The sequence below is a fragment of the Podarcis raffonei genome, chromosome 10 (genome assembly GCF_027172205.1).
Source record: "Podarcis raffonei isolate rPodRaf1 chromosome 10, rPodRaf1.pri, whole genome shotgun sequence".
NCBI classification, from domain to species: Eukaryota; Metazoa; Chordata; class Lepidosauria; order Squamata; family Lacertidae; genus Podarcis; species Podarcis raffonei.
In genome coordinates, this window is record NC_070611.1 from 70,528,303 (window position 1) to 70,553,159 (window position 24,857).

The following is a 24,857-nucleotide window of genomic DNA, read 5'->3' on the forward strand; positions in this document are numbered from 1 at the left end:
AAAGCACGTGTGCTTTTGGATAGCACTTGCTTTATGCACTGCATGAGTCTCCCACCAGAACAGGAATCTGTAAGAATATTGGAAGATCCCTGCTGGATCATAACAAAAGTCTATCTAGTTCAGAGTTTTGTTTCCGACCTGGTTGGGTAGCCAATCAGGTGCTTCAGGGAAGCCAGTGAAATCAAAAATTTAAGGTCACACACACAAACACACACACTCACACGAAATGTTCATAACTGCATATATAAACCACATGTCTGAACCCCCCCCCCCAGAAAAAGTCCTGAAACCATTTTGTCCCTCCCAAATTGACCTCAAATATTTCTCTGCAAGGTCGAGGGAAAATGGAAAAGCCTCCCCATTCTCTTTTCGTTCACAAATCCTGTCTTAAGAGCACATTTAAGATATGAATAGGGTGTGAGGCTGTGACCTGGCTCAGGAACTAAGTATTTGTCATTACAGAAGACTGGCCAGGCTCCCCAGGGTATCCAATCAAGTGACCATTAACAGGTAATCTGCCAGACAGGAGATAAACAACACACTCAGATTTCTGTTGTAGACTGCCCTTCCTGTGATGTAGGTATGATGTATCTGGGGGGTGGTCTTGAGCTACACCCCTTCTATGATGTATGTATGATGTTTCTGGGGGTGGTCTTGGACTCCAGGACGGGCAATTAAAAATGTCTATATAAGGGCAGGCACACCTTTGTTCTGGATTCTTCCTCCTTTCCTGCATGTGAGGGGAGCATCCTGTTGCAACAGTTCAATAAAGATCAGGCTTACGAGCTGCTTTGCTTCTCAATATTCTCTGGTTGGCCTCTTGTTATTTTCTCTGACCAATGGAGAACCTACAAAGGACTTTATAAGGGCTCTTGTGTTCCCCATAAGGAAATAAGGGCAGGTTTTTGTTTATTACACCAGTAAATCCCCATGTACAGTTCTCTCCAGTCCCTTTTGGAAAACACACCTAGTTTCCACATGTTGGGAAAATGCCATCGTTGGGTGGTAGAGCATATAAGGCAGCTTCCTGTGTTTGAGAAGGGCCTTAGCTCAGCGGAAGGGCATCTGCTTTGAATGCAGAAGGTCCAAGGTTCGATCCCTGGCCTCTCTAGGAAAGGCTGGGAATTCCCCTGCCTGAAATCTAAGAGAACTGCTACCAGCCATTATGAACAATGCTAAGACCCAGTCTTATGCAGATTCCCGTGTTCCTCTTTCTGCTGCGCTGACTGATGTTGGCAGGACAGAGAAATGCACAATGCAATGATATCAAAACACAAGCTCTGGAAAGCGGCCAGGTTTCAGGGGATGGGGAGAGCACAAGCCATAGGTGCCAGCTCCCTGTTACACACAAACACCAGTTTCCTTCCGGCTGCCTTTGCTAAATGCAGGTTAGGTCCTTTGAGTGTGATAAAAATTCTCAAAGAGGCTTGCAAAAGAACCCCACGCCATTATTAACACAATGTAAAATCCAAATAAAATGATAAATAGGAGAAGCATAAAACCGGAATAAAATGCGAAGAGCCGCAGTAAAATTTAAGAGCGGTGGTTAAAATGAATCACCATTCAGTTCAAAGTCCAAGCAAATGAAATGAAAAGGAAGCCCTGGACTCCTTTGGGAAAAACAGGATATAAATTGAATTATATTAATAAAAGTAGTAATCAATAATACATACACAGGGTTGGCACCAGGCAAAGAACCCTGGAGAGGACGTTTTTGTAACTAGGGGCCCACCAGAAAGAAGGCAACTCAGCTGAATAATACTGATCAACTTTATGAGGTTGTCGTAAGGATGTGAAGCAGTCAGAAACATTCCTTTTTACCTGGGTTTTTGTCCCTTAATTTGGAAGACTTTAGATGTTTGTGGCTTCTTCCAGTTGGGAGAGGTTAGACCATGGGTAGGCAAACTAAGGCCCGGGGGTTGGATCAGACCCAATCGCCTTCTAAATCCGGCCCGCGGACAGTCTGGGAATCAGCGTGTTTTTACATGAGTAGAATGTGTCCTTTTATTTAAAATGCATCTCTGGGTTATTTGTGGGGCATAGGAATTCGTTCATCCCCCCCAAAAAATATGTATATATATATATAGTCTGGCCCACCACAAGGTCTGAGGGACAGTGGACCAGCCCCCTGCTGAAAATGTTTGCTGACCCCTGGGTTAGACCTAACTTTTAAATAAGTATGGGTGTGTTTTTAGGTTTTTGTTGTTGTTGTTCTAGTTTCATAGTGCTTTTACACTGTTTTGTAAATTGTGTTGGGTTGCTTTTTGTGAAAAAGGCAATGAATCAGTGCAATTTAATACTGTAGCTGTTGTTGTTGTTAACAATCCTGACAATTTTGAGCTCAAAAGGGCCATAACTCAGTGATCGAAGGATGCACTTTTGCTGGCAAGGATCTCAGGCTCATTCTCTGGTGTCTCCAGGTAGGGTTAAGAATGGTCCTTGTCTGAAACCCTGGAGTACTGCGGCCAATCTGTGTAGACAATATTGTGAGCTAGCTGGATTAACACTATAAAATGTTATAGAAGTGCTTAGGAATAGCAGTGGTAGTAAATTGTATGTGCCAAATGCAGACCGCTCCTTCCCATGCAAACTTAGCAGATCCCGCCTATGTTGTGCTATGTGCCAATGGTGCCTTTCATTGCTGAATGTACTTCTTGAGCTGTTTTATTCTGAACTTACTGTGCTGTGCCTTGAAATTCTTTGAGAATCACACGTTTGATAAATAAAATAAACATGGCACAAGAAAAGCACCTGGTAGGTTGCTTCTGGGTCATGGAAAGGGGCTGACAGTTCACTCAGGAATGGACCAAGCTTTAGAGAACTTAGAAAGTGTTTATGGAGTCTCTGCATGAGCTGGAATTAACCGCTGAGAAAAAAATAAGGTATCATTTCTCCCTTGCCACACCACACTCTATAGTTCGCGAACCTGTCGCCCTGAAGTCCAGCCGCACAGTTTCTGCAGCCAGAGTTTTGATTACACCACCAACTCAGTTGCATATGTGATAGTTCTCCACGTATATGGAGGGTTAGGAGGTTGAAGGGCGGGGCGGGGGGCGGGGAGGAAAGTAGGACAAGGAGCAATTAGCGTAATCATAACCTCAAGCGCGAGCGTTGATCCCAGGACACAAGATCAATCTCCAGGAGAGCAAGATGTGCAGTGTCTGGGAAGGAAGGCTATCAACTCTGCGCACTGGAGGCTGGAGAGCTGCTTTCTAATTCTCTGGCTGTTAAATATTTGATGCAGAGGTTCAGGAGGGCTCCGGCTGCTAATAACCTCTGCATCAATCTTTTTTTCTAAGGCCCCACTAAGAAGGTGGACCGTTGCTGAGGGAGGAAAAAATAGAGAGGAACGTTCTCTGCCCAGTGTCCTTGGTAAGATCTCTGCAGGTTCAGCACCAAGCCAGGCTGGAAGAGGATACGGTTTGGCTTCTTTAGTCACTGTCCCAATAACGTAGAAGGCAAGACTAGCCTGCTCATGGCTTTTAAGGCCAGCAGTCTCCGAGTCCAGATTGCACTAAATCCAGTGTGAACAGTTGGACCTGAAGGAAGAAAAGTGCAAGTGGAACAGTGCTAAGCATTTTCAGTTTCCTGCCTGGTGGCAATGCAACTCAAAGCCTTGCTATTCTTGCCCTGCCCTACCTACCTACCTACCTACCTATTTCTTTACAGTGGTACCTCGGGTTACAGACGTTTCAGGTTACAGATGCTTCAGGTTACAGACTCTGCTAACTCAGAAATAGTTAAGAACTTTGCTTCAGGATGAGAACAGTGGCAGCGGGAGGCCCCATTAGCTAAAGTGGTATCTCAGGTTAGGAACAGTTTCAGGTTAAGAACGGACCTCCAGAATGAATTAAGTTCTTAACCCGAGGTACCACTGTATTTATTTTGCATACCACTCTATACCTGTAAATCTCAAGGCAATTCACAACATAAAATTACAGTGTCAAAAACACAGAATACACAACAACAACAACAACAACAACAACAACAACAACCCAATAACCCCCCCATTCCACAACAAATTTGAAAGGGTACAACAGCAACAACAACAAAGACAACCCAATACCCCCCCCCAATTCCACAACAAATTTGAAAGGGTATCAGATGTCAATCAGCCAACGACCTGGTTAAAAGGGAGCATTTTTGCCTGGTACCTAAAGATATATAATGAAGGCGTCAGATAAGCCTCCTTGAAGAGAGCATTCCACAGATGGGAGCCACCGCAGAAAAGGCCCCACGGGACTCGCAGCAGATAAGTCTTCAAAGTGCTGGGCGGCCTCAGTCTTTTGAGGCTGTGGTGTGTCAGGGCAAGCAGGGCGTTGGTCCCACAAGACTCACATCAGATGTGATCATCATGTGATGCTACATCAAAAGATCAAGCAGGGAAAGGCCATTGCCTTTGTATGATCCTGGGCCAAATCAGATGTCACCGTAAGCACCTCTGCCATCCCCTTGGTAACATTCGAGTGAAGAAAATGCACAGTTTGATGCCATTGTGTTCAAGTTTTCTCTCCCAGCTGGGTCCCCACAAGAGGCAGCCTCTGAAGTGGAACTGGGGTTGAGGAGAGAAAGCTGATTGCAACAAGGTAGTCTATAAGCAATTCTCAGGAGACACAGCAAATGTGGGTCAGTGTCAGCCATATATTTATGACAATGTGTAGTTTGGCCCTCCAGGATAAACAGTTAAAATGGAGAGGAGCTGGATGAACTTGCTCATGGCTTTTAGCTAAATATGGAGGTCCAAGTAAACCGAACGTATATTTGGGAGATACTTGTAAGATTTATCGTCTGCCTGTGAGAGCTCTGGGTCAGTCCGTGGTGTCCATGGAAAAGAAAAGCACTTGAAATGTATTCGTTTAAAATACTAATAGCCGACTTACATCGCGGTGCGGCGGGGAGACGCATAAAACTTCTCTTAAAATCTACATTTATTGCAGTAATGAAACACCAACATTCATTAAGGCTGGCTACTGCTGTCTGAGGTCAGGCAGACACTAAAGAATTTGTAATTCTGGCTCTAAACCAAATTATGTATTAATAAAAGATCTAATGAGGGAGAGAAAGGGAGCAAAGTCCCCTCTCAGTGGGGACTTCATAGTAAGTGAAACAAGGTAGGGGGTTAAACAAAGTCATCTCCAACTTGAGAGACTGCAGCTGCAACTTAGACGCTTATAATAATAATAATAATAATTTATTATTTGTACCCCGCCCATCTGGCTGGGTTTCCCCAGCCACTCTGGGCGGCTTCCATAGAAACCAAAAATACATTAAAATATCACAGATTAAAAACTTCCCTGAACAGGGCTGCCTTAAGATGTCTTCTGAATGTCAGGTAGTTATTTATCGCTTTGACATCTGATGGGAGGGCGTTCCACAGGGCAGGCGCCACTACCGAGAAGGCCCTCTGCCTGGTTCCCTGTAGCTTTGCTTCTCGCAATGAGGGAACCGCCAGAAGGCCCTCGGCGCTGGACCTCAGCATCTGGGCAGAACGATGGGGGTGGAGACGCTCCTTCAGGTATACTGGGCCGAGGCCGTTTAGGGCTTTAAAGGTCAACACCAGCACTTTGAATTGTGCTCGGAAACGTACTGGGAGCCAATGTAGGTCTTTCAAGACCGGTGTTATATGGTCTCGGCGGCCGCCCCCAGTCACCAGTCTAGCTGCCGCATTCTGGATTAGTTGTAGTTTCCGAGTCACCTTCAAAGGTAGCCCCACGTAGAGCGCATTGCAGTAGTCCAAGCGGGAGATAACCAGAGCATGCACCACTCTGGCGAGACAGTCCACGGGCAGGTAGGGTCTCAGCCTGCGTACCAGGTGGAGTTGGTAGACAGCTGCCCTGGACACAGAATTGACCTGTGCCTCCATGGACAGCTGTGAGTCCAAAATGACTCCCAGGCTGCGCACCTGGTCCTTCAGGGGCACAGTTACCCCATTCAGGACCAGGGAGTCCTCCACACCAGCCCGCCCCCTGTCCCCCAAAAACAGTACTTCTGTCTTGTCAGGATTCAACCTCAATCCATTAGCCGCCATCCATCCTCCAACTGCCTCCAGGCACTCACACAGGACCTTCACCGCCTTCACTGGTTCTGATTTGAAAGAGAGGTAGAGCTGGGTATCATCTGCATATTGATGGACACCCAGTCCAAACCCCCTGATGATCTCTCCCAGCGGCTTCATATAGATGTTAAAAAGCATGGGGGAGAGGACGGAACCCTGAGGCACCCCGCAAGTGAGGGCCCAGGGGTCTGAACACTCATCCCCCACCACCACTTTCTGAACACGGCCCAGGAGGAAGGAGCGAAACCACTGCATAACAGTGCCCCCAGCTCCCAGCCCCTCTAGACGGTCCAGAAGGATGTTATGGTCGATTGTATCAAAGGCCGCTGAGAGATCCAGCAGAACCAGGAAACAACTCTCACCTTTGTCCCTAGCTCGCCGGAGATCATCAACCAGCGCGACCAAGGCAGTTTCAGTCCCATGATGAGGCCTGAATCCTGATTGGAAGGGATCCAAATGGTCCGCATCCTCCAGGCGTGCCTGGAGTTGTTCAGCAACCACGCGCTCAATCACCTTGCCCAAGAATGGAAGATTTGAGACTGGGCGATAGTTGGCCATACTGGCCGGGTCTAAAGATGGTTTTTTAAGAAGCGGTTTAATGACCGCTTCTTTCAGCGGATCTGGGAATGTTCCCTCACAGAGGGAAGCATTCACCACCCCGCAGAGCCCATCGCCCAGCCCTTCCCGGCTTGCTTTTATTAGCCAGGATGGGCAAGGATCAAGGAGACAGGTGGTTGGTTTCACGCGTCCAAGCAGCCTGTCCACATCCTCGGGGGTAACGGATTGAAATTGATTCCATGCAACTTGACCAGACAGAGCTCTAGCACTCTCCCGCCCCAGCCCTGCTCCCACGGTGGTGTCTAGCTCCTTCCGAATATGAGTGATTTTATCTGCAAAAAACTTTGCAAAATCGTTGCAGGAGATCTTGGGGTCTTTACAAGGCCCCGGTGGTAAAGGTGGTTCCGTTAAATTGCGAACCACCTGAAAGAGTCTCCTGCTACTATTTTCTGCAGATGCAATAGAGGCGGTGAAGAAAGTCTTCTTCGCCGTCGCTATCGCCACTTGGTAGGCTCGAAGTTGAGCTCTAACCTGTGTCCGGTCAGATTCGGAGTGAGTTTTTTGCCACCGACGCTCTAGCCGTCTCAGCGATTGTTTCATCGCCCTCAGCTCCGAAGAAAACCACGGGGCTGTCCGGGCTCCATGCAATCGGAGAGGGCGCTTCGGAGCCAGACAGTCGATAACCCTGGTTAACTCCGCATTCCAGCGGGCCACCAGGGAATCAGCTGAAAGGCCATCAACATGGGATAAAGCATCCCCTACCACTCTCTGGAAACCATCTGGATCCATTAAGTGGCGGGGGCGGACCATCCGAATTGGTCCCACCTCCCTGCAGAGGGGAAGGGTCGCGGAGAAGTCCAGTTGCACCAGGAAGTGATCTGACCATGGCACTTCTTTTGTTTCACTTTTACTTAGTGTCAGATCACCCACGTCACTAGAGGTGAACACCAGGTCTAAGGCATGTCCATGACTATGAGTTGGGCCAAACTTATTCAGGGACAGCCCCATGGAGGCCATGCTTTCCACGAAGTCCCGAGCGGCCCCTTGTAAGGTCGTGTCGGCATGGATGTTAAAATCCCCTAGGACAACCAAACTAGGTGTCTCCAGGAGAAAATCCGCCACGACCTGAAGCAGCTCAGACAGGGAATCCTTGGTGCAGCGGGGAGGTCGGTACACCAAAAGGAATCCTGTACTGCCCCTATTGCCCAACTTCCAGAACATGCACTCAGAAAACTGGATCTTCCCAGTAGGACGCCTGGTGCAAGCTAGTGACTTCCTAAAAATCACTGCAACCCCCCCTCCCCGCCCACATGACCTGGGTTGCTGTGTGTAAGAGAAACCTGGTGGGCAAGCAGCGGCAAGGACAGGCCCATCTGCTTCCTCCAACCAGGTCTCTGTCACACATGCCAGGTCAAATCCTCCATCCACAATCAGGTCGTGGATGGCAGTGGTTTTATTCATCATTGACCTGGCATTACACAGCAACACCTTCAGGTCATGTAGGTTTCCCCTGTTGATTCCAGTATCCATCCGGTCAAGGCCAGACCCGGAGGCAGGGATAGTCTTCAGACAACGACTAAACCTGCCTCCTCGGTAATGACATGATCTGGTCTTAGCGTAACTCCGCCTCCTGCCCATGATCACCGAGATCGGATGTCCCAGTGCTTCCCCCCCTGTGGAACTTGTCCCAGCCATCGTGTTGGCTGGGGCCCCACTCCCAGGCAGCCCTGATCCCGCCCCTTAAAAACAAAACGCAAACTATACAGAACCAATAAAACAACAACAACAAAAAAGAACAGAACAATTATACTAAAATTAATCCCCAACCAAATATCCATCCCACCCACCCCCAACAAAGGAAAAAAGGAAAAAAAGAAATAAAAATTTAAATTGCCACCGACTGCTTGAGGACATTTTAAAGCACATTAACCACCTGGAACAGGGAAGCAATGGCAGAACACTTCCCACCCTTCCCAAAAAGTTTGTTCCAAAAAGGGCCTGGGCCACGCCCCCTGGGCCAGTTGGAAAAGGCCCTGGAAGGGAGCAGGCCCTGCAGTCCTCACCCAGCCGATGGTCCGAGGCTTCCCCGCAGCAGGAGTCCCTTTATAGCTGGGAGAGAGGGCCTGGGCCACGCCCCCTGGGCCAGTTGGAAAAGGCCCTGGAAGGGAGCAGGCCCTGCAGTCCTCACCCAGCCGATGGTCCGAGGCTTCCCCGCAGCAGGAGTCCCTTTATAGCTGGGAGAGAGGGCCTGGGCCACGCCCCCTGGGCCAGTTGGAAAAGGCCCTGGAAGGGAGCAGGCCCTGCAGTCCTCACCCAGCCGATGGTCCGAGGCTTCCCCGCAGCAGGAGTCCCTTTATAGCTGGGAGAGAGGGCCTGGGCCACGCCCCCTGGGCCAGTTGGAAAAGGCCCTGGAAGGGAGCAGGCCCTGCAGTCCTCACCCAGCCGATGGTCCGAGGCTTCCCCGCAGCAGGAGTCCCTTTATAGCTGGGAGAGAGGGCCTGGGCCACGCCCCCTGGTGCTCTAATCCAGCTTAGAGCACCCACGTTAAAACTGGTGTCAATTTACAAACTTAAGACAAGGATAAGGATTCGTAGAGAATAAGACTGTTGATGGCTACTAGCCAGGATGAACTTGCTCTACTTCCGCTGTCCAAGAAAGTATCAATTTATATGAATAACAAGTGGGTTGATAGCTACTGCGTTTGGGTTCTACTAGCAGACTTCCTGGAGGCAGCTAATTGGCCACTGTGAGATGGGCCTTTGCCCTGATCCAGCTGCAGGTCCCTTCTGAATTTCTTATGCTTTAGTGTCATAGAATTATATGATTCTACACTCCCATGCAACTCTCCGGATTTCAAAGCAGGATACGAGTAGCTATTCCTATGCATTGTTTCCCTTGACTCTCGGTAGTGTCGCCCGCCCTGTGGAACACCCTCCTTTCAGATGTCAAGGAAATAAACAACTACAGTGGTACCTTGGGTTTCAGACGCTTCAGGTTACAGACTCCGCTAACCCACAAATAGTACCTCGGGTTAAGAACTTTGCTTCAGGATGAGAACAGAAATTGTGCAGCGGCGGCGCAGCGGCAGCAGGAGGCCCCATTAGCTAAAGTGGTGCTTCAGGTTAAGAACAGTTTCAGGTTAAGAACAGACCTCCAGAACGAATTAAGTTCTTAACCCGAGGTACCACTGTATCTGACTTTTAGAAGACATCCGAAGGCAGCCCTGCTTAGAGAAGTTTTTAATGTTTGATGTTATAGCTTTTTTATCATTGTTGGTGTTCTGTTGGGTGCCGCCCAGAGTGGCTGGGGAAATCCAGCCAGATGGACAGAGTATAAATAATAATAATTAATAATGTATTCTTCCTTCCTTCCTTCCTTCCTTCCTTCCTTCCTTCCTTCCTTCCTTCCTTCCAGGATTCATTTGTATTTCAAGCCTGTCTAAGGAACTGTTCTGTTTTTCCAATCTTAGTTCACAATATACAGTTTGATATGAGACCTGTGCCCTTCTCTCTCTCTCTCTCTCTCTCTCTTCTCCCTCTCTCTCTCTCCTTTTTGAACTTTACTCTTTCTTCTCCTTACCCCACTCCCTAGCAATAAACCCTTTCTTGGGGCTGTATATATGCAGAAACGGGCAGAAAGCAAGCCACTTTTTCAAGGAGTTATTGCCTTTTTAAAAAGTGCTAATTTCCTCGTGAAATTTATGCCTGCCAGCAGAGGCGGCTGAGGAGCACCCCAGGCAGTTCTAACGAGACAATTCATTAGCCGACGAGTGTACACACGCCATAAAGAACATTAATTCGCAAAATGAAAAACTAATAGAGTGTTTAGCCGGCTCTTTATCACCAGTGACAGTCGGCACTCGCCCAATCATTAGTGTTTACTGAACGGATGGGGGCCGCCGCCCTGGCCTGCCTTATCGCCACTCATCTCAAATGAGATCCTTGTGCCTTTCCGGCTCAGCTGCTCTGCCTCTCTCCCTCACCTTAAACGTTTCAACCTGCTGTACTTAGCTGCAGAGATTTATGGGCTCCTACTCTCAGTGCTGGAAGGGGAACAGCTTTCTCTCTTGTAAACATTTTATCGGCCTCCTGCAACACCTGGAGAGTCTCTCACTCTCTCTCTCTCTCTCTCTCACACACACACACACTTTCTGCAGGAGAGAGAGCGAGCCAGCATGATGTACCGTATTTTTCGCTCTATAAGACGCACCAGACCACAAGACTCACCTAGTTTTTGGAGGAGGAAAACAAGAAAAAAAATATTCTGAATCTCAGAAGCTAGAACAGCAAGAGGGATCACTGCGCAGTGAAAGCAGCAATCCCTCTTGCTGTTCTGGCTTCTGGGATAGCTGCACAGCCTGCATTCGCTCCATAAGACGCACACACATTTCCCCTTACTTTTTAGGAGGGGAAAAGTGAGTCTTATAGAGCAAAAAATACGGTAGTCATTCCATGTGTTGGACTAGGACAAGGGGAACCCAGGTGCATATCCACACCTTGGCACAAAGGTGACCTTGGGAGCAGCCCCTTTCTCTTTCTCACAGGGTGGGGATAGAAGTGGGGACCATGTACACTTCCCTGAGCTCCCTAGAGGAAGGACAGGATGAAATCCTATACAGTGGTACCTCAGGTTACATACGCTTCAGGTTACAGACTCTGCTAACCCAGAAATAGTACCTCGGGTTAAGAACTTTGCTTCAGGATGAGAACAGAAATCGTGCTCCGGCGGCAGTGGGAGGCCCCATTAGCTAAAGTGGTGCTTCAGATTAAGAACAGTTTCAGGTTAAAAACGGACCTCCTGAACGAATTAAGTACTTAACCCGAGGTACCACTGTATATGAATAGTGAACTTAGTCCTCTGAGTGTTAATCCTGATGTAGCCAAAATGACACAAGAGAAAAGTTTCCGCCAGCTCAGGAGAATCCCAGAAGTACCAAAGCAAACTTAGGTGGAAGCAACCTAAGCAGGGGAAGGGGGAACCCAAAACAGATGAATGAGGGCTGAATGTGCTCAGTGGTCATGAAAGCCTGATGGAAGGGGAGTGGGAAATTGAAGGGGAGGAGAGAAGGACTAGAATGGCGTATTATGAAAGAGGATGTGGCTGGCATCCTAGCCATTCATTGCAGGCTCTACCTATATAATAACAACAAAATTTTCTCAGCAAAATCCTGCTCGTGGATACATTGATTTCCAGTCCCCTGACCCCCGCAGTTGTGATTACCCTTCCTCATAAAAACTATAGCAGTGTTAATCACACAAGTCAGAGACCCTCCCCGCTCCAAGAGAAAGGAATTTGTGACTTTGGTATGCATACCAATTATGTAGACCAATGGGTAGAATTCAACTCATTCCCACTAAGAGTAGACTTACTGCAGTTAATGAAACTAAGTTAGTCACAGCCCCTTCTTCTTCTTCTTCTTCTTCTTCTTCTTCTTCTTCTTCTTCTTCTTCTTCTTCTTCTTTGCCTATCTGACTGGGTTGCCCCAGCTACTCTAGGTGGCTTCCAGCAAAATATAAAAAGAAAATAAAACATTAAAAGCTTTCCATACAGGACTGCCTTCAGATGTCTTCTAAAGGACATATAGTTGTGTATCTGTTTGTCATCTGATAGGATGGTGATCCACAGGGCGGACACCACTACCGAAAAGGCCTTCTGCCTGCTTCTCTTTAACTTCAGTGGGTCTACCGTGATCAAGACTAGCATTGAATACCACCCCATTCAACTATTTTTAATGGTAGAACTGAGGAGTTGGCTGGAAAAGAGAGGTGTTCCAGGAACATGTCATTGGGTTGGTGGGTACTGGAATCAACAGCACCAGCAGTCTTTGGAAGAGGTTTAGGTTTGGGTGATGCAGCTTTTCATAGTTGCAGGAAGCAATTGAGGGCTGCTGCTGTACTTCCCATGGGCACATGGATGCAACAGAACGGGAGAGAACACCTGAAATTAGGAAATTAAGTTGAGACATAGAGGGGCTTGCCAGAATGTAAGCTGTTCATTCATTATTTCTTAGGGGTATGTATTGGCTCTGTGTGTGCCTTGACTAACAAGAGTGTTTTTTGAATAATTATCTCACGTTCCCAAGTCAGTTTGCACCATTAACAAGGTTTCTCAAGGCAGATGAGAGACCTCCTAAGCTTTTCAGTCACTCCATGGCCTTGGTTTTTACAAAAACGTTTTTAAAAATGGCCTTTCTCCTCCCACCTCCGCTGCATTTCTTTCACCCCCCACCCCCGTTGCAAAATCCAGCTGACTGAAACTAATTCTTTTTCAAGAGGGAAGGGGTGGGGATTGTTTGGATAGGCAGGTCTAGCTTTTAATGACAGCGCATTACAGTGGTACCTCAGGTTACATATGCTTCAGGTTACAGACTCCGCTAACCCAGAAATAGTGCTTCCGGTTAAGAACTTTGCTTCAGGATGAGAACAGAAATCGGTCTTCGGCGGTGCAGCCCCATTAGCTAAAATGGCGCTTCAGGTTAAGAACAGTTTCAGGTTAAGTACGGACCTCCGGAACAAATTAAGTACTTAACCTGAGGTACCACTGTATTTTATTACGCCACTCCAATCACAGTGATTTGGGAAAGGGGATATTAAAGTAAATAGAGTTCTTCAACAGGGATCAACCTTCTTCTCTGAGTTCCAGCTGTGAGAGCAGGTATATAAGCGGAGGAATTAGACTATTGGGGCTGCCTGCTGATTTCTCAATTGTTCTTTCCGCCCCCCCCCCCAATAAACAATTAAAAATCCTATTGCTCTCTTTTTACTTCATGAGGGGAGGGGGAAAGTGTGACTTTTCTAGTATTTTTCTTTTTTTTATTTTTTAAAAAGGTAAAATAGATTAACGTGGTAGCACCTGGGCCTACATCTCTGAACTTTAGCAGGTTTCCTCCCTCCCTCATGACCTTAGTTTTCCAACTGATTGCCCAGCAGAAAAAGGAGGAGATGTGATTTCTATTTTCCCACCCAAAGCTGAACAACACGGAGCAGATCCAAAGCAGATTGGGGTCTCAGAGCAGCTTACAATAAAATAAAATTAAAAATCAATAAAAAAATAAACAAGCAAACTGTTGCAGTCAATTAAAACCAGTACGGAGCAGAGGCAGAAAGTCACCAGCTGAAGAGCTGAAAGACTAAAAGGCCTGGGGTGGACAGAAAGGTTTTCATCTGGCACCAGAAAGAGAATAAAGATGTCATCAGGTGATTAGTCTGGCAAGAAAGCACCAAAGTTAGGGTGCCACACTTGAAAAATCTTGCTTCTCATCACCACCAGCCTTACAGAGCTTTGTAAGTTAAAAATGGCACTTTGATTTGGGCTTGGAAAACTCTGGGAAGCTGCAATAGATGTCAGAGTGCTGTTGCAGTATTCACCCACCCCAAATCTTTCCAGAAGCCCCTGGACCCAAACACTGGTATTTGGGTACTGAGGTGCATGTTGCTGTTGTCAGTGAAGATGGATTGATTGATTGATTGATTGATTGATAGTTGGTCTTCTACATAAGAAATGTGTCAAAGCGAAGGGAACAGGATCCAGGGGGTTGCAGAGGGGGTACTTTGCTTTTTGCTCCAGTATGTATGGAGACTGCTGGAATATTATATGAATCTAGATTTTCTGTTATCAGAGCTGTAGCCGAGAGCTCTCTCAGCTATAGTACAACTTCCTTCTCAAATGCTGGCTTTCTCTTGTTGTGAGTTTCAGAACTGTGTCAGGGGGGATTCCAGAGAACAATTTGTGTGCATGTACAAGATGACATGTTATACTTTTAAAAACTCGTACACTTCATCTTGCGCTGCAACCAAGCCAGAATCTGAAACCCCAAACTGGTTTTCTTCCCACTGCGATTAAACCATTCAAAAGTCCATAACTGTGGTTATGGACCACAGGTATGAAGTTCATGGCATGTAATGCCTTAAGAGAGAATATTATGAAAATGATATACAGGTGGTACATGACACCAGTCAAGCTTGCAAAGATCTATTATTTGCCCGATAATAAATGTTGGAAATGTAAAGAAACTGAAGGTACATTCTTTCACCTTTGGTGGACGTGCCCAAGGATTAAGGCTTTCTGGGAGATGATCTATAATGAAATGAAAAAGGTATTTAAATATACCTTTCTGAAGAAACCAGAGGCCTTTCTCCTGGGCATGGTCGGCCAATTGGTGCTAAAGAAGGATAGAACTTTCTTTATGTATGCTACAACAGCAGCAAGAATACTTATTGCAAAGTATTGGAAGACACAAGATCTACCCACCCTGGAAGAATGGCAGATGAAGGTGATGGACTATATGGAACTGGCGGAAATGACTGGCAGAATCCGAGACCAGGGAGAAGAGTCGGTGGAAGAGGATTGGAAGAAATTTAAAGACTATTTACAGAAATACTGCAAAATTAATGAATGTTAGAATGATGTTGGAATGAAGTTAAGTGGTTTTAGCAGTAATGTTACAAAGGAGTATGTAAAAATGGATTGTTAACAGGTGAGAATGTAAAGTTATAATATATTAAGATAAAGGATTAAGATAAAAACAAAGAGGGAAAGGATTTGCTGAATAAACTAACTGAACTGGAATACAAAAAAGGGAGGTGTGAGGAGGTCAGGGAAACAAGTAAACGAAAGACAAGACATGGAAAGATTGATTTGTTTTTAATTGTTTTTATTTTTCTGTATTTTGCATTTTTTGCTTCTTTTTTCTTTCTTTTTCTTATCTTTGTAACTTTTTCGTAAACTTTAATAAATATCATTTTTTTTAAAAAAACAAAAGTCTTCCCTGACATTCTGTTCAATCAGGAAGTGGTGCGTGGACTTTCACAATGGGCCTTGATTTGCTACAAAGCATTATGCTTCAGGAGCACCGCAAGTCCTGTTTCCTGTTCCTGAGCTCTTGTCATTTGCATGCATTGATTTGCAGGAGTCAGTTTTTCAAGAGGCGCTGCCATTCTTTCGTGTAACAAAATGATTGAAATCACTGGTGACAACCAGTGCAAATGACTTAATTTCCACCCCCACCACCCCCTTCACTTTGCCAGAATGAATGATTCCTCTGTTTGTCAGGACAGGTTATTGTAAAAGTGTTTTGAGCTGTCAAGAAAGGAATGGCCCACCTCCCAAATCAGTCCTATTAGATAGAATAGCAGACCCCTAAACTACTTGCTAGATGGAAACATGGAATGATAAGCAATCCTTGTAGTTGGGGTAGTCATAGAAAATTGTGTGCAGTCTTGGCAATCCTGTGTGTGTGTTCCTTAAACAGAGCATTTTTCTCTAGCCCTCATTATTGCAAGAAAAGGCAACATGGTGCAATGAAAGTGTCTGATAAAAATAATTGACTTGAGGGAGTCTCTTGAGTTTTCAAGGGAGGATTTCATTCTTCTGTCCTTGGATCACAAGAGATAACCAAGATCAGTCAACTCATGTGGGGATGTTCAAGAGTTCCATGAGACTGTAGCCCTTGTATTTATGGTAGTAAATATGTTTTTGCATAGAGAATATTTTTATTGGGTGGCTCATAAATTGAATGACTAAATATGATAGGCATTTCAGTGAGCTCTCTGAAAAGTCCATAAACTAGCCTTGCCATGGAAGGTTTCCTTTTTTTCTTTTTTAATGCTACACTGCCTTTCCTCTCAACCTGGTGCTGTAGCTGCTTAAATCCTCCATGGCTGTTCACCACCGAGAATTGCTCTGCTGGGAGGCACTTTGCAGCCACATCATTGGAAGCAAATAAGATTTCAAGGGCCCAGTCTGTTGCCTAGGAACGTTGACCCAACATCTACTTCAAGAGCTTAGTCCATGTGACCTTTCCTCCTCTAACTGGGCTGACAATTCAGTAGATGCCAACTGAGATGGCACAGGTGCTGTGATGGAATATCCCAGGCAGTCATCGCATCCCACTTTCTCTTTCATCTGCAGTGTCACCTGGCCAAGATGGACATGCCAACATGGATCTCCCTCCAGTGTCCGAGCAGATCATGCAAACCCTCACTGAGCTGGCCCGATCCTTCCAGGAAATGGCTGACCGCTGCTTGCTGGTTCTGCACTTAGAAGTTAGGTATGTATTCAGCTGGTTATACAGAGGCCAGTGTGTGCCTCCTTCAGTCTCAGTAATGCCTTTGCAGAACTCAACAGGGAGGAGGAATTGGTGGCGGAGGGAAAAAATTACCTGGCTCTGCCTAAGATTGTTGGAGTTTTCCTTGACTGGTCCCAATGGACACCAGCCTCCTTTGGACTTTAGGGATACTTTTTCAGGATGTATCACACTTGCATGAGGATCCATAAAGCAATCATACAAGGGAAACCGGACTCCAGAAGCTTCTCTAAGGCTGACTCCGTGACTCAGCCCAGGGGCTTCTATTTCGCAGCAGGGAATGTTTCTGACTCTCTGTGCCATTGGTTGTTTTTGAGGGCCAGTAATGAAGTAGTTCCCATAATGGTTTGGTGAACTGGACACGAATTAAGTTCATTTTGGTGTGCAACTTTGAATGATTCCTAGTTCATCTTCAAGCTCATTTTCTTACATGTGTTTTTTACTCTTCAGATTCTTTGGACCTAATACTCACAATTGTTAGGGGAAATATTGACAGTTCACATTTCACAATGTGTGTGTTTTCTTAAACCTTTTAAGTTTATTTTATACCTCAGCAAAGCAGTTTATTACAATCTTAACGCTAAAAGGTTGCTACTCTGCTGATGATCATTTGGATGAACTTGAACTGTGTGAACGAAACTAGCTTGTTTTGTAAAGGGACAAATGTGAACTGGAATTAATTCCTCTTGGGATCTGTTGAACTAGTTCCTTTAAGAAATGAACTTTCCACTCTATGAGGGGGGAGTGGTTAGTGTGGTACAGTGGATCAAAGTGTTGTCTTTGAATGTAAGTAGTTGGTCTATAATAATAATAATAATAATAATAATAATAATAATAATAATAATAATAATTGATTCTTTATACCCCACCCATCTGGCTGGGTTTCCTCAGCCACTCTGGCCAGCTTCCAGCAAAATGTTAAAATACAACAAAAAAACAACCATTCAACCAAAGTATCATGCTTTTATCTGACATTTTCTCATCATCATGGGCTGGCTATTTCTTTATTGTAATAAGGGAGCTGGGCTTAAACTGAAATTCCATAGCGTTCTGATGCTTGAAGAATTTCCAGAGGGATGTTAGTCTGTTGCAGCAAAAACTGCAAATGGTCTTGTGACCAACAAAGTTATCGGAGCAGAAGCTTTTATGGACCGGACGCCACTTCCTCAGATGCATAAAGTGTAGCAAAGTGGTCTCTGGTTCATGAGCACATTTGCCAGAATAAATTGGTTAGCCTTCAAAGTGCTCTGTTGATGATTCTAGAAGGAACCTCATTAGTTCATATATATTTTTAATAAAGCTTTTAAAATGATGTTTTATCTCTAAGAAAGCAGCTGGGTTTGAGGGTGGGGAGAATTCCAGATTTTTTGGGGGTGGGGCCCTCCATGGGGGCAAAGGTTTAACATATACCCTGCCAGTGCTCTAGTCAAAGCATCCTTCAGTCGCCTTAAAATGTCAAGATTTAAAAATGAAAGAAAAAAGATTGGCCATTGTTTCAACGTCTCTTCCTCACCGCGGCTAATTTGGCGGCTCCTGCTCTCCAACCTGCTTTTGCTCACGTGTTTCAGAAGGGCCCCTCTGGCATGTGGATGTAGAACGGAAGGGAGTGCATAAAATGAGAGCAAGCCTCCAGAATCTGAGGCTTCAGTAGGCAGGTCCAGCGCTGACCTACAAATGCTTGTTCCACATCCCCCAAGCTCTCATTAGCCTGGTTATCACTCCAGACTCCTGTGTCACCACTTGAGGATTTCATTTGAAATGCCTCCAAAGGACGTATTTGCTGAACCAGCATATACTATGTCGGGAGAGCCAAAAGAAAAGGAACATTTGGCATTTTACCTGTGACAACTTGCGCTGTATCTAATCAGCACAGGCCTTTATATGTATTTTCCCCACAGGGGGGCAGGAAATGACAGGCTGAAATGGTGGTTACATTTAAAGCAGAAATCACCTACCAGGATTCTTCCCCTATTATTATTATTCACCTATTTGAACTTTAAAGGGAAAATACTACGTTGTCACTTTATTTTGAGAATGTCACCTTTATCAGGCAGTTTCAATAAATAAAAGGTCTACCCTTGGGGGGGGGGGGTTAGTGATTTGGCACCAGCCACGGATCACAGTTAACAATCCCGAAGAAGCATTTTGCAAAAATCAACCTCCCTGCTGTGCAATCAGCAATGTTTTCAGAAAACCTTAATGCCAAAGTTGCATCAAGGTCAACACAAACATGTCAGCACAGAGACAGGGGAGATTCTGGGGGCGACAACTGTGTGATTTGTCTTTTGCACATCATTACATTTTTCAACCAGCCATGCCATGGGATGGCATGGATGCAATTGGGTCTCTGTCTTAACTGCGGCTTAATGAATCCAGAAGTAGCCTTAGGAGCAAGTGCTCCCTCCCTTGACCAATTCCTTCTCATCTCAGAATAAGCAGTTTGCCACCTCTGTGATTAACTGCTGTTAACGGGGTCCCCCTGTTTAACCAGAATGTGAAATTATAGGTTTCACATCCTGGGTTAAGGGAGAACCCTGGCTAATGGTTGTGCTGCTGACCTGCTTAGATGTGTTTGAGGAAATGTGCTTAAGAGAGAAGGTGACGAGGGCTATGGAGGGCTATGGATTCTCATGGCTAGCTCTCGATTGGTCAACAGGGTGACAACAATACAGCTTGCTTGGCCTAAAGTTGGACAACCCAGGTGGCCACCCTGTCCAGCCCCCCTCCATATGGTAGGACCTCACCCACATCAGTGCCCCAAAGCCATCTCCATAGTTCTAGGCATGCACAGGGCACTGCACATTGTGCCTTGCAAGACGGGAGCATCAGGGACTCCAGTGTTTGAACCAGGAGGTTTTGAATACAAGGCTGAAACCAAATATAGTGTCTTCTTCTCCTCAACAGGTTAATCAGCTTCAGAGCCTATTCTAAGAGCAGAAAGGAAATAGGGGTTTACAACAGCAGCCTCTGTGACTGGCTAGCAGTCTGAAGCCTCTAGATCAGCAAAGTATAAATACTAGCATCCTGGCCTTCTGCCCACTGTAGCTCCAACTCCAGCTCCTGCCACTGATCTGTGGCACCCTAGGCTGGTGGCCAGATGGTCTGGGAGGGGCTGTGGCAGCTTCTTCTGAGTGTCTGCTTGCCAGTTCTCTGCCTCCCCCAGCTTTAAGTCCTTGCCTTCAGAGCTGCCTTATTCAAGCAATCAAGGCAACCACAAACCCCATAATCTGCAATTGGACTGCATTATGGAAATTGGGCCCATTTGCATAAATGTATGTAATTGACACACTTTACAAAATTTGCCTTTTGTACAGTTCAGTTCAGATGCTCTTTGGATGCTCCTGAAGCCATGGGGAAGGAAGCACAACCGACTTCTTCTTAATTCTATATCTCTGAGTCTTAAGAGCCCCCCGTCTTTGGACACAGCCCAGGCCAGTTTGCATATTCAGTAGAATCAAGTGTTGCCACCTTTCCTGGACTCTACCACTTCAGACTTCTGGTTTGGGGCAGGACAGTTTTCCATCAGAAATAGTGCAAGGGAAGAGAGGGAAATGGGTTTGTGAGGCACAGGAGATAGATGTGATATATAAAATACCGCAATCATAATTCTATAGATACATACCGGGAAGATTCCAATAAGTAGGCAAGACTACATTTCTTACTTTGTGGTGAAGATGAATACTAGCCAGGTTTTAGAGAAAAAACAAAAAATCTCTATCCCACACCCCAGACGCCATTGCATAAGACTAAAGTGTTCAGGAAAAGATGTAGTTGACGTTTCTTCTTGGCCCAGGCCTTAATTCTCCCCTACCTTGGAGCAACATGAATAATGGTTGGTTTTCAAACTGAGTCCTACTCACAGTACACCCGTTCATTATTTTCAACGGGTGTACTCACAGTACACCCGTTGAAAATAATGAACCCAAGTCTACTCTGGGTAGGACTAGCATTGACTACCACCCAGTGCTACTGTCTTCTTCAGTATAAAGAAGGCAATATGATGTTTGGCACATCCATAGATTCCCCATGTCTTGTCCAAGGGATCCATGGATGATTCGGATTTCCCCACATGCAAATGTATACCCAACCATTGGGTCTTGGCAGCTGTTGATTAAGCTAAATATTTTCTCTGATTAAGTAGTATGACGTCGTTGAACAGCTATCATTGCCTTCTGTTTTGCAGGGTTCACTGCTTCCACTATCTGATCCCCTTGACTAAGCAAGGAAATTATGCCATTGTTGCCAATGTGGAGAGCATGGATTATGACCCCCTGGTGGTGCGACTTAATAAGGACATCAGCTTCGTTGAAGAAGCCATGAGTGCCAGTCTTCAGCAGCACAAGTTCCAGTATATCTTTGAAGGTCATTTGCTTTCCAGTGATTTGGGGATGATGAGCCCTACACAGTCTTGCAAGCGGGTGGTGTGGGGGAGATTTCCATTTTCTGGGTGAAATCAGGCTGTACTGAGTCCATATATGGAATTGCAGGCTGTCTTTGGTTAAAGACATGAGCTTATGTGTCTTGTTGCTAAGCCAATATATGACTTCATGAGAATGAGCAAGCATATGAGTGCCCCGGTTAGTGTGTTAGACTAGGACCTGGGAGACCAGGGTTCAAATCTCCACTCATGAAGATCACTTGGTGACCTTGGGCTAGTTACTGCCTCTCAGCCTAACCTACCTCACAGGGTTGTTGTGGAGGTTAAATGGGGAGCGGAAAGAACCACGTTCACCACCTTGAGCTCTCCCCCCTTGCATTTCATCAGGCAGGGCAGCCAAAACTAATAGGTTGCAAAAATTCTGTGCTACGGACATATGTTGGAAAGCTTTTGTGAGTGCCCTGAAATAAATGGGACCCAGGAAAAGGGCAAAATGTTGCCTGTTTGATGTGCCTCATTAAGCAGAATCAAGTTGTTTCATAAGTTACTGTTTTGCTGATTTTATCTCTCTGTCTTAATCCTTTCTTCTTACCGGTCACCTATATGTGAAATTTTCCTTACCTTTCCTTCTCCCTCCAGGTTTGGGCCACTTGATTTCCTGTATTCTCATAAACGGGGCCCAGTACTTCAAGCGCATCAGTGAATCTGGCATCAAGAAGATGTGCCGAAACATCTTTATCCTTCAACAGAACCTGACCAACATCACCATGTCACGGGAAGCGGACCTGGACTTTGCAAGGTGAGATGGGAACTTGTGCTGCCTCCAAAACGTGGACTGCAAAAGTTTAGCACAGGAGGATGGGCTCAATGTCTGAGGGCAAGTTTTGCATGTAGAAAGACCTCACTTCAGTTGGATTTTGGCACGGTGGCCCCATGATCATTAGCATGCAGTGTGGATGCTATTTTGTCACAAATCCAGCCTTAGGGCAAGAGTTTGGCCTGGATGACTTTTCCAGACACAATTCCGCTGTAATTCAGTGTGGGCCATGGACTGGCGCCCAGGTTAATGAAAGCAAGCATCAACAGCCCCCCTGCACACCCCCATCACCACCAGAAGGATTGCATTGATTTTGCAAAGAGATAGGAGAAGTGCGGGCTGCCTCTCTCTGGCCGATTGTCTCTTTAATCTTGGCATTAGTTATTTCAGCAATGGACAGCTGAATGTATGAAATATTCATAAGGATATTTTTAGGGTCAGGAATCAAAATGCCTGTCTGGACTGAGCAGAAAAAGCTTTTGTGTCTGTCCCCCCGTGCCTTGGACTCGGAATAATCCACCAATAATGGAAGGGGAAGCTCACAGTCTTTTGTCCCCTTTTTTCCTTCCCCGAGACCGAATTAGATGGGTGAAGAAGTCTGACTTGAGCAGATTTAGGGGGAACAAAGTCCGCTGGTGAGCTTCAATTATTTGGATTCTCATATGGGGAATGATCTCATTATTGAGTTAGCCTATTCATAATAACATTGACATGGGGAAATTACAAAACCCCGAGGCAGAGAGGGGGGCTCCATTACCAATTCTCTCCGGAATATAATTCTCAAATTCAATCATTTCCTTTTTAAATGATTTAAAACACACACACACACAACTTGAAATGTTAACTAAATTAGCGCAGGTTTTTGGCAGGCGGCACAGGACTCGAACATGTGCTGACAGCAACTGGCACCCATATCGGAGGCCCAAGTGCAAGAGAAGGCTGGCAGCGGAACGAGCCAAGGCAATGAACAGACAGTGTTCGGGGCATGGAGGGCGACACTTGCTGGGTCATCCGCTCCGCACGTTATCCCCATGTTGGTCACCATCCTGCACTGCCTACTGCCGTGGCCTGGCCTTACGAATGCCAGGGCGTCAGGAAAAAGCAACGGCACCACATTCACGTGTTTTCTCAGCCCTGTATGCCCCACTGGATGGGCTGTGGCTCATCTCTTCAGCTGCCACACAAATGAGGTTCTGCCCACAGCCCACAATAAGCACTGTTGGTGCTTCCATATTCCCCCTTTGCGCAGGGTAGGCCACACTTCGTGCTGGACGATTTTCCTTCTGCTGCTAACCCGGGTCAGAGGAGCCCCACTCTTCGGAATTCTGTGCCTTTTTAAAAATAAAATAAATTTTAATTGAAAGTTTTTGGCATAAAATGCAATCAAAGCCAAAGTAATCTAGAAAAGAAAAATGTGAAAAAGCAAGAATAATAAAAGGAAGGAAACAAAGAATAAGGAAAATAATGATGATGATGATGATGATGATAATAATAATAATAATAATAATAATAATAATAATAATAATAATAAATTTTATTTATATCCCGCCCTCCCCCGCCGAAGCCGGGCTCAGGGCGGCTAACAACAATAAAACAGTACAAAAGTACAGCATAAACAACACTCTAAAATCATTCATTATAAAATTAATTAATTCAAGCCACTGGCAACCATTGGACCAGAGCTCCGTGAAGATTGCCGAGGGAGGGAGTCAGGCTGTGCCTTGGCCAAAGCCCTGGTGGAACAGCTCTGTCTTGCAGGCCCTGCGGAAAGATGTCAAGTCCCGCAGGGCCCTAGTCTCTTGTGACAGAGTGTTCCACCAGATCGGGGCCACAGCCGAAAAAGCCCTGGCTCTAGTTGAGGCCAGCCTAACCTCCCTGTGGCCTGGGACCTTCAAGATGTTTTTATTTGAAGACCGTAAGTTTCTCTGTGGGGCATACCAGGAGAGGCGGTCCCGTAGGTAGAACAGAAGATGAGAAAGAGAGTGAAAGCCCGGGCTTTATCACAATTATATGTTGACTCTTACCCCACACACAGAAGAGTGAACCCTCCCAGCTCTCTCCTGGGAGCTTCCCCCTCTCCAAGTCGATCCCCCATCCAGGCACCTCTCAGGCCTAGCGCTGCTTACTGCTGAGGAGTCCAATCCGATTGCCCTGGTGCCATGTTCTGTAGCCATTTGAGAAGCCACTCTGACCCTGCTTACAGTCTCCCCAAGGAGATTCACATAGGTCATAGGCTGTTTCTTTCAGACTTGTTTTAATAAAGCTTCTTTGGACTTGTATGGAGTGCCAAATGCGTTTGGACAACTGGGCAGTGGCCCTGCCTCAGAACAGCGCCCTCAAGACTTTTCTTTGGCCCAGTGCTCTTCACATTCTTGCACTGGAGCTCTGATCTCCTCTAGCTGTACAGTTTCCAGCATATATCTCATATTTGCACATATCTCAAGTCAGCTTATGAAACATGTAAATCACATAGCTGCCATTAGATTAAAACCACCGTGTTCTTCAAACAGCAGGTGAAGGTGGGGGACAGCTGCAAATGGCTTTCAGCCATCCAAGTGTTCCTTAAGTATTAAAAAGCCCAAGCAGGGCTGGTGAGGAAAGGGTTCTGTGATGAGGGTACCACCACTGAAAAAGCCCTGGTCCTTGCAGCTATTGGCCAGGCTTTCTGGAATAATGGAGTTCAGAGCAAGGCTTTGTTCACCGGTTGTAGCAGTGGAGGATGAGGAGACCCCATTGCAGTCCTCGCCATGAGCTTGCCCCTTCCAAGAGCTTTCTCACATTGGCACTAAAGCACGCTCCCATGTCCATGGACTCATCCCCCAAGGTGAGTTTCCCATGTGTGTGTTGGGGTGCTTCTGTGACAATGACGGTCATATTCAGTGTTTATGCAACATCATCAAAGCACTGTATAGGAGTTTCTCAGACCATCAAAGCACTGTATAGGAGTTTCTCAGACCTCTTCATC

The 24,857-nt window shown here is 46.0% G+C and overlaps 1 protein-coding gene across 1 annotated transcript in view; it reads left to right on the plus strand.

Moving 5' to 3' along the window:
- Window positions 1-24,857, plus strand: part of EXOC4 (exocyst complex component 4) — a 356,086-nt gene that overhangs the window by 304,913 nt on the left and 26,316 nt on the right. Inside the window, exons 15-17 of the mRNA XM_053405737.1 lie at window positions 16,523-16,661; window positions 20,881-21,059; window positions 21,715-21,874. Coding sequence (XP_053261712.1) covers window positions 16,523-16,661; window positions 20,881-21,059; window positions 21,715-21,874 — 478 coding nt within the window. The remainder of the gene's footprint in view (window positions 1-16,522; window positions 16,662-20,880; window positions 21,060-21,714; window positions 21,875-24,857) is intronic.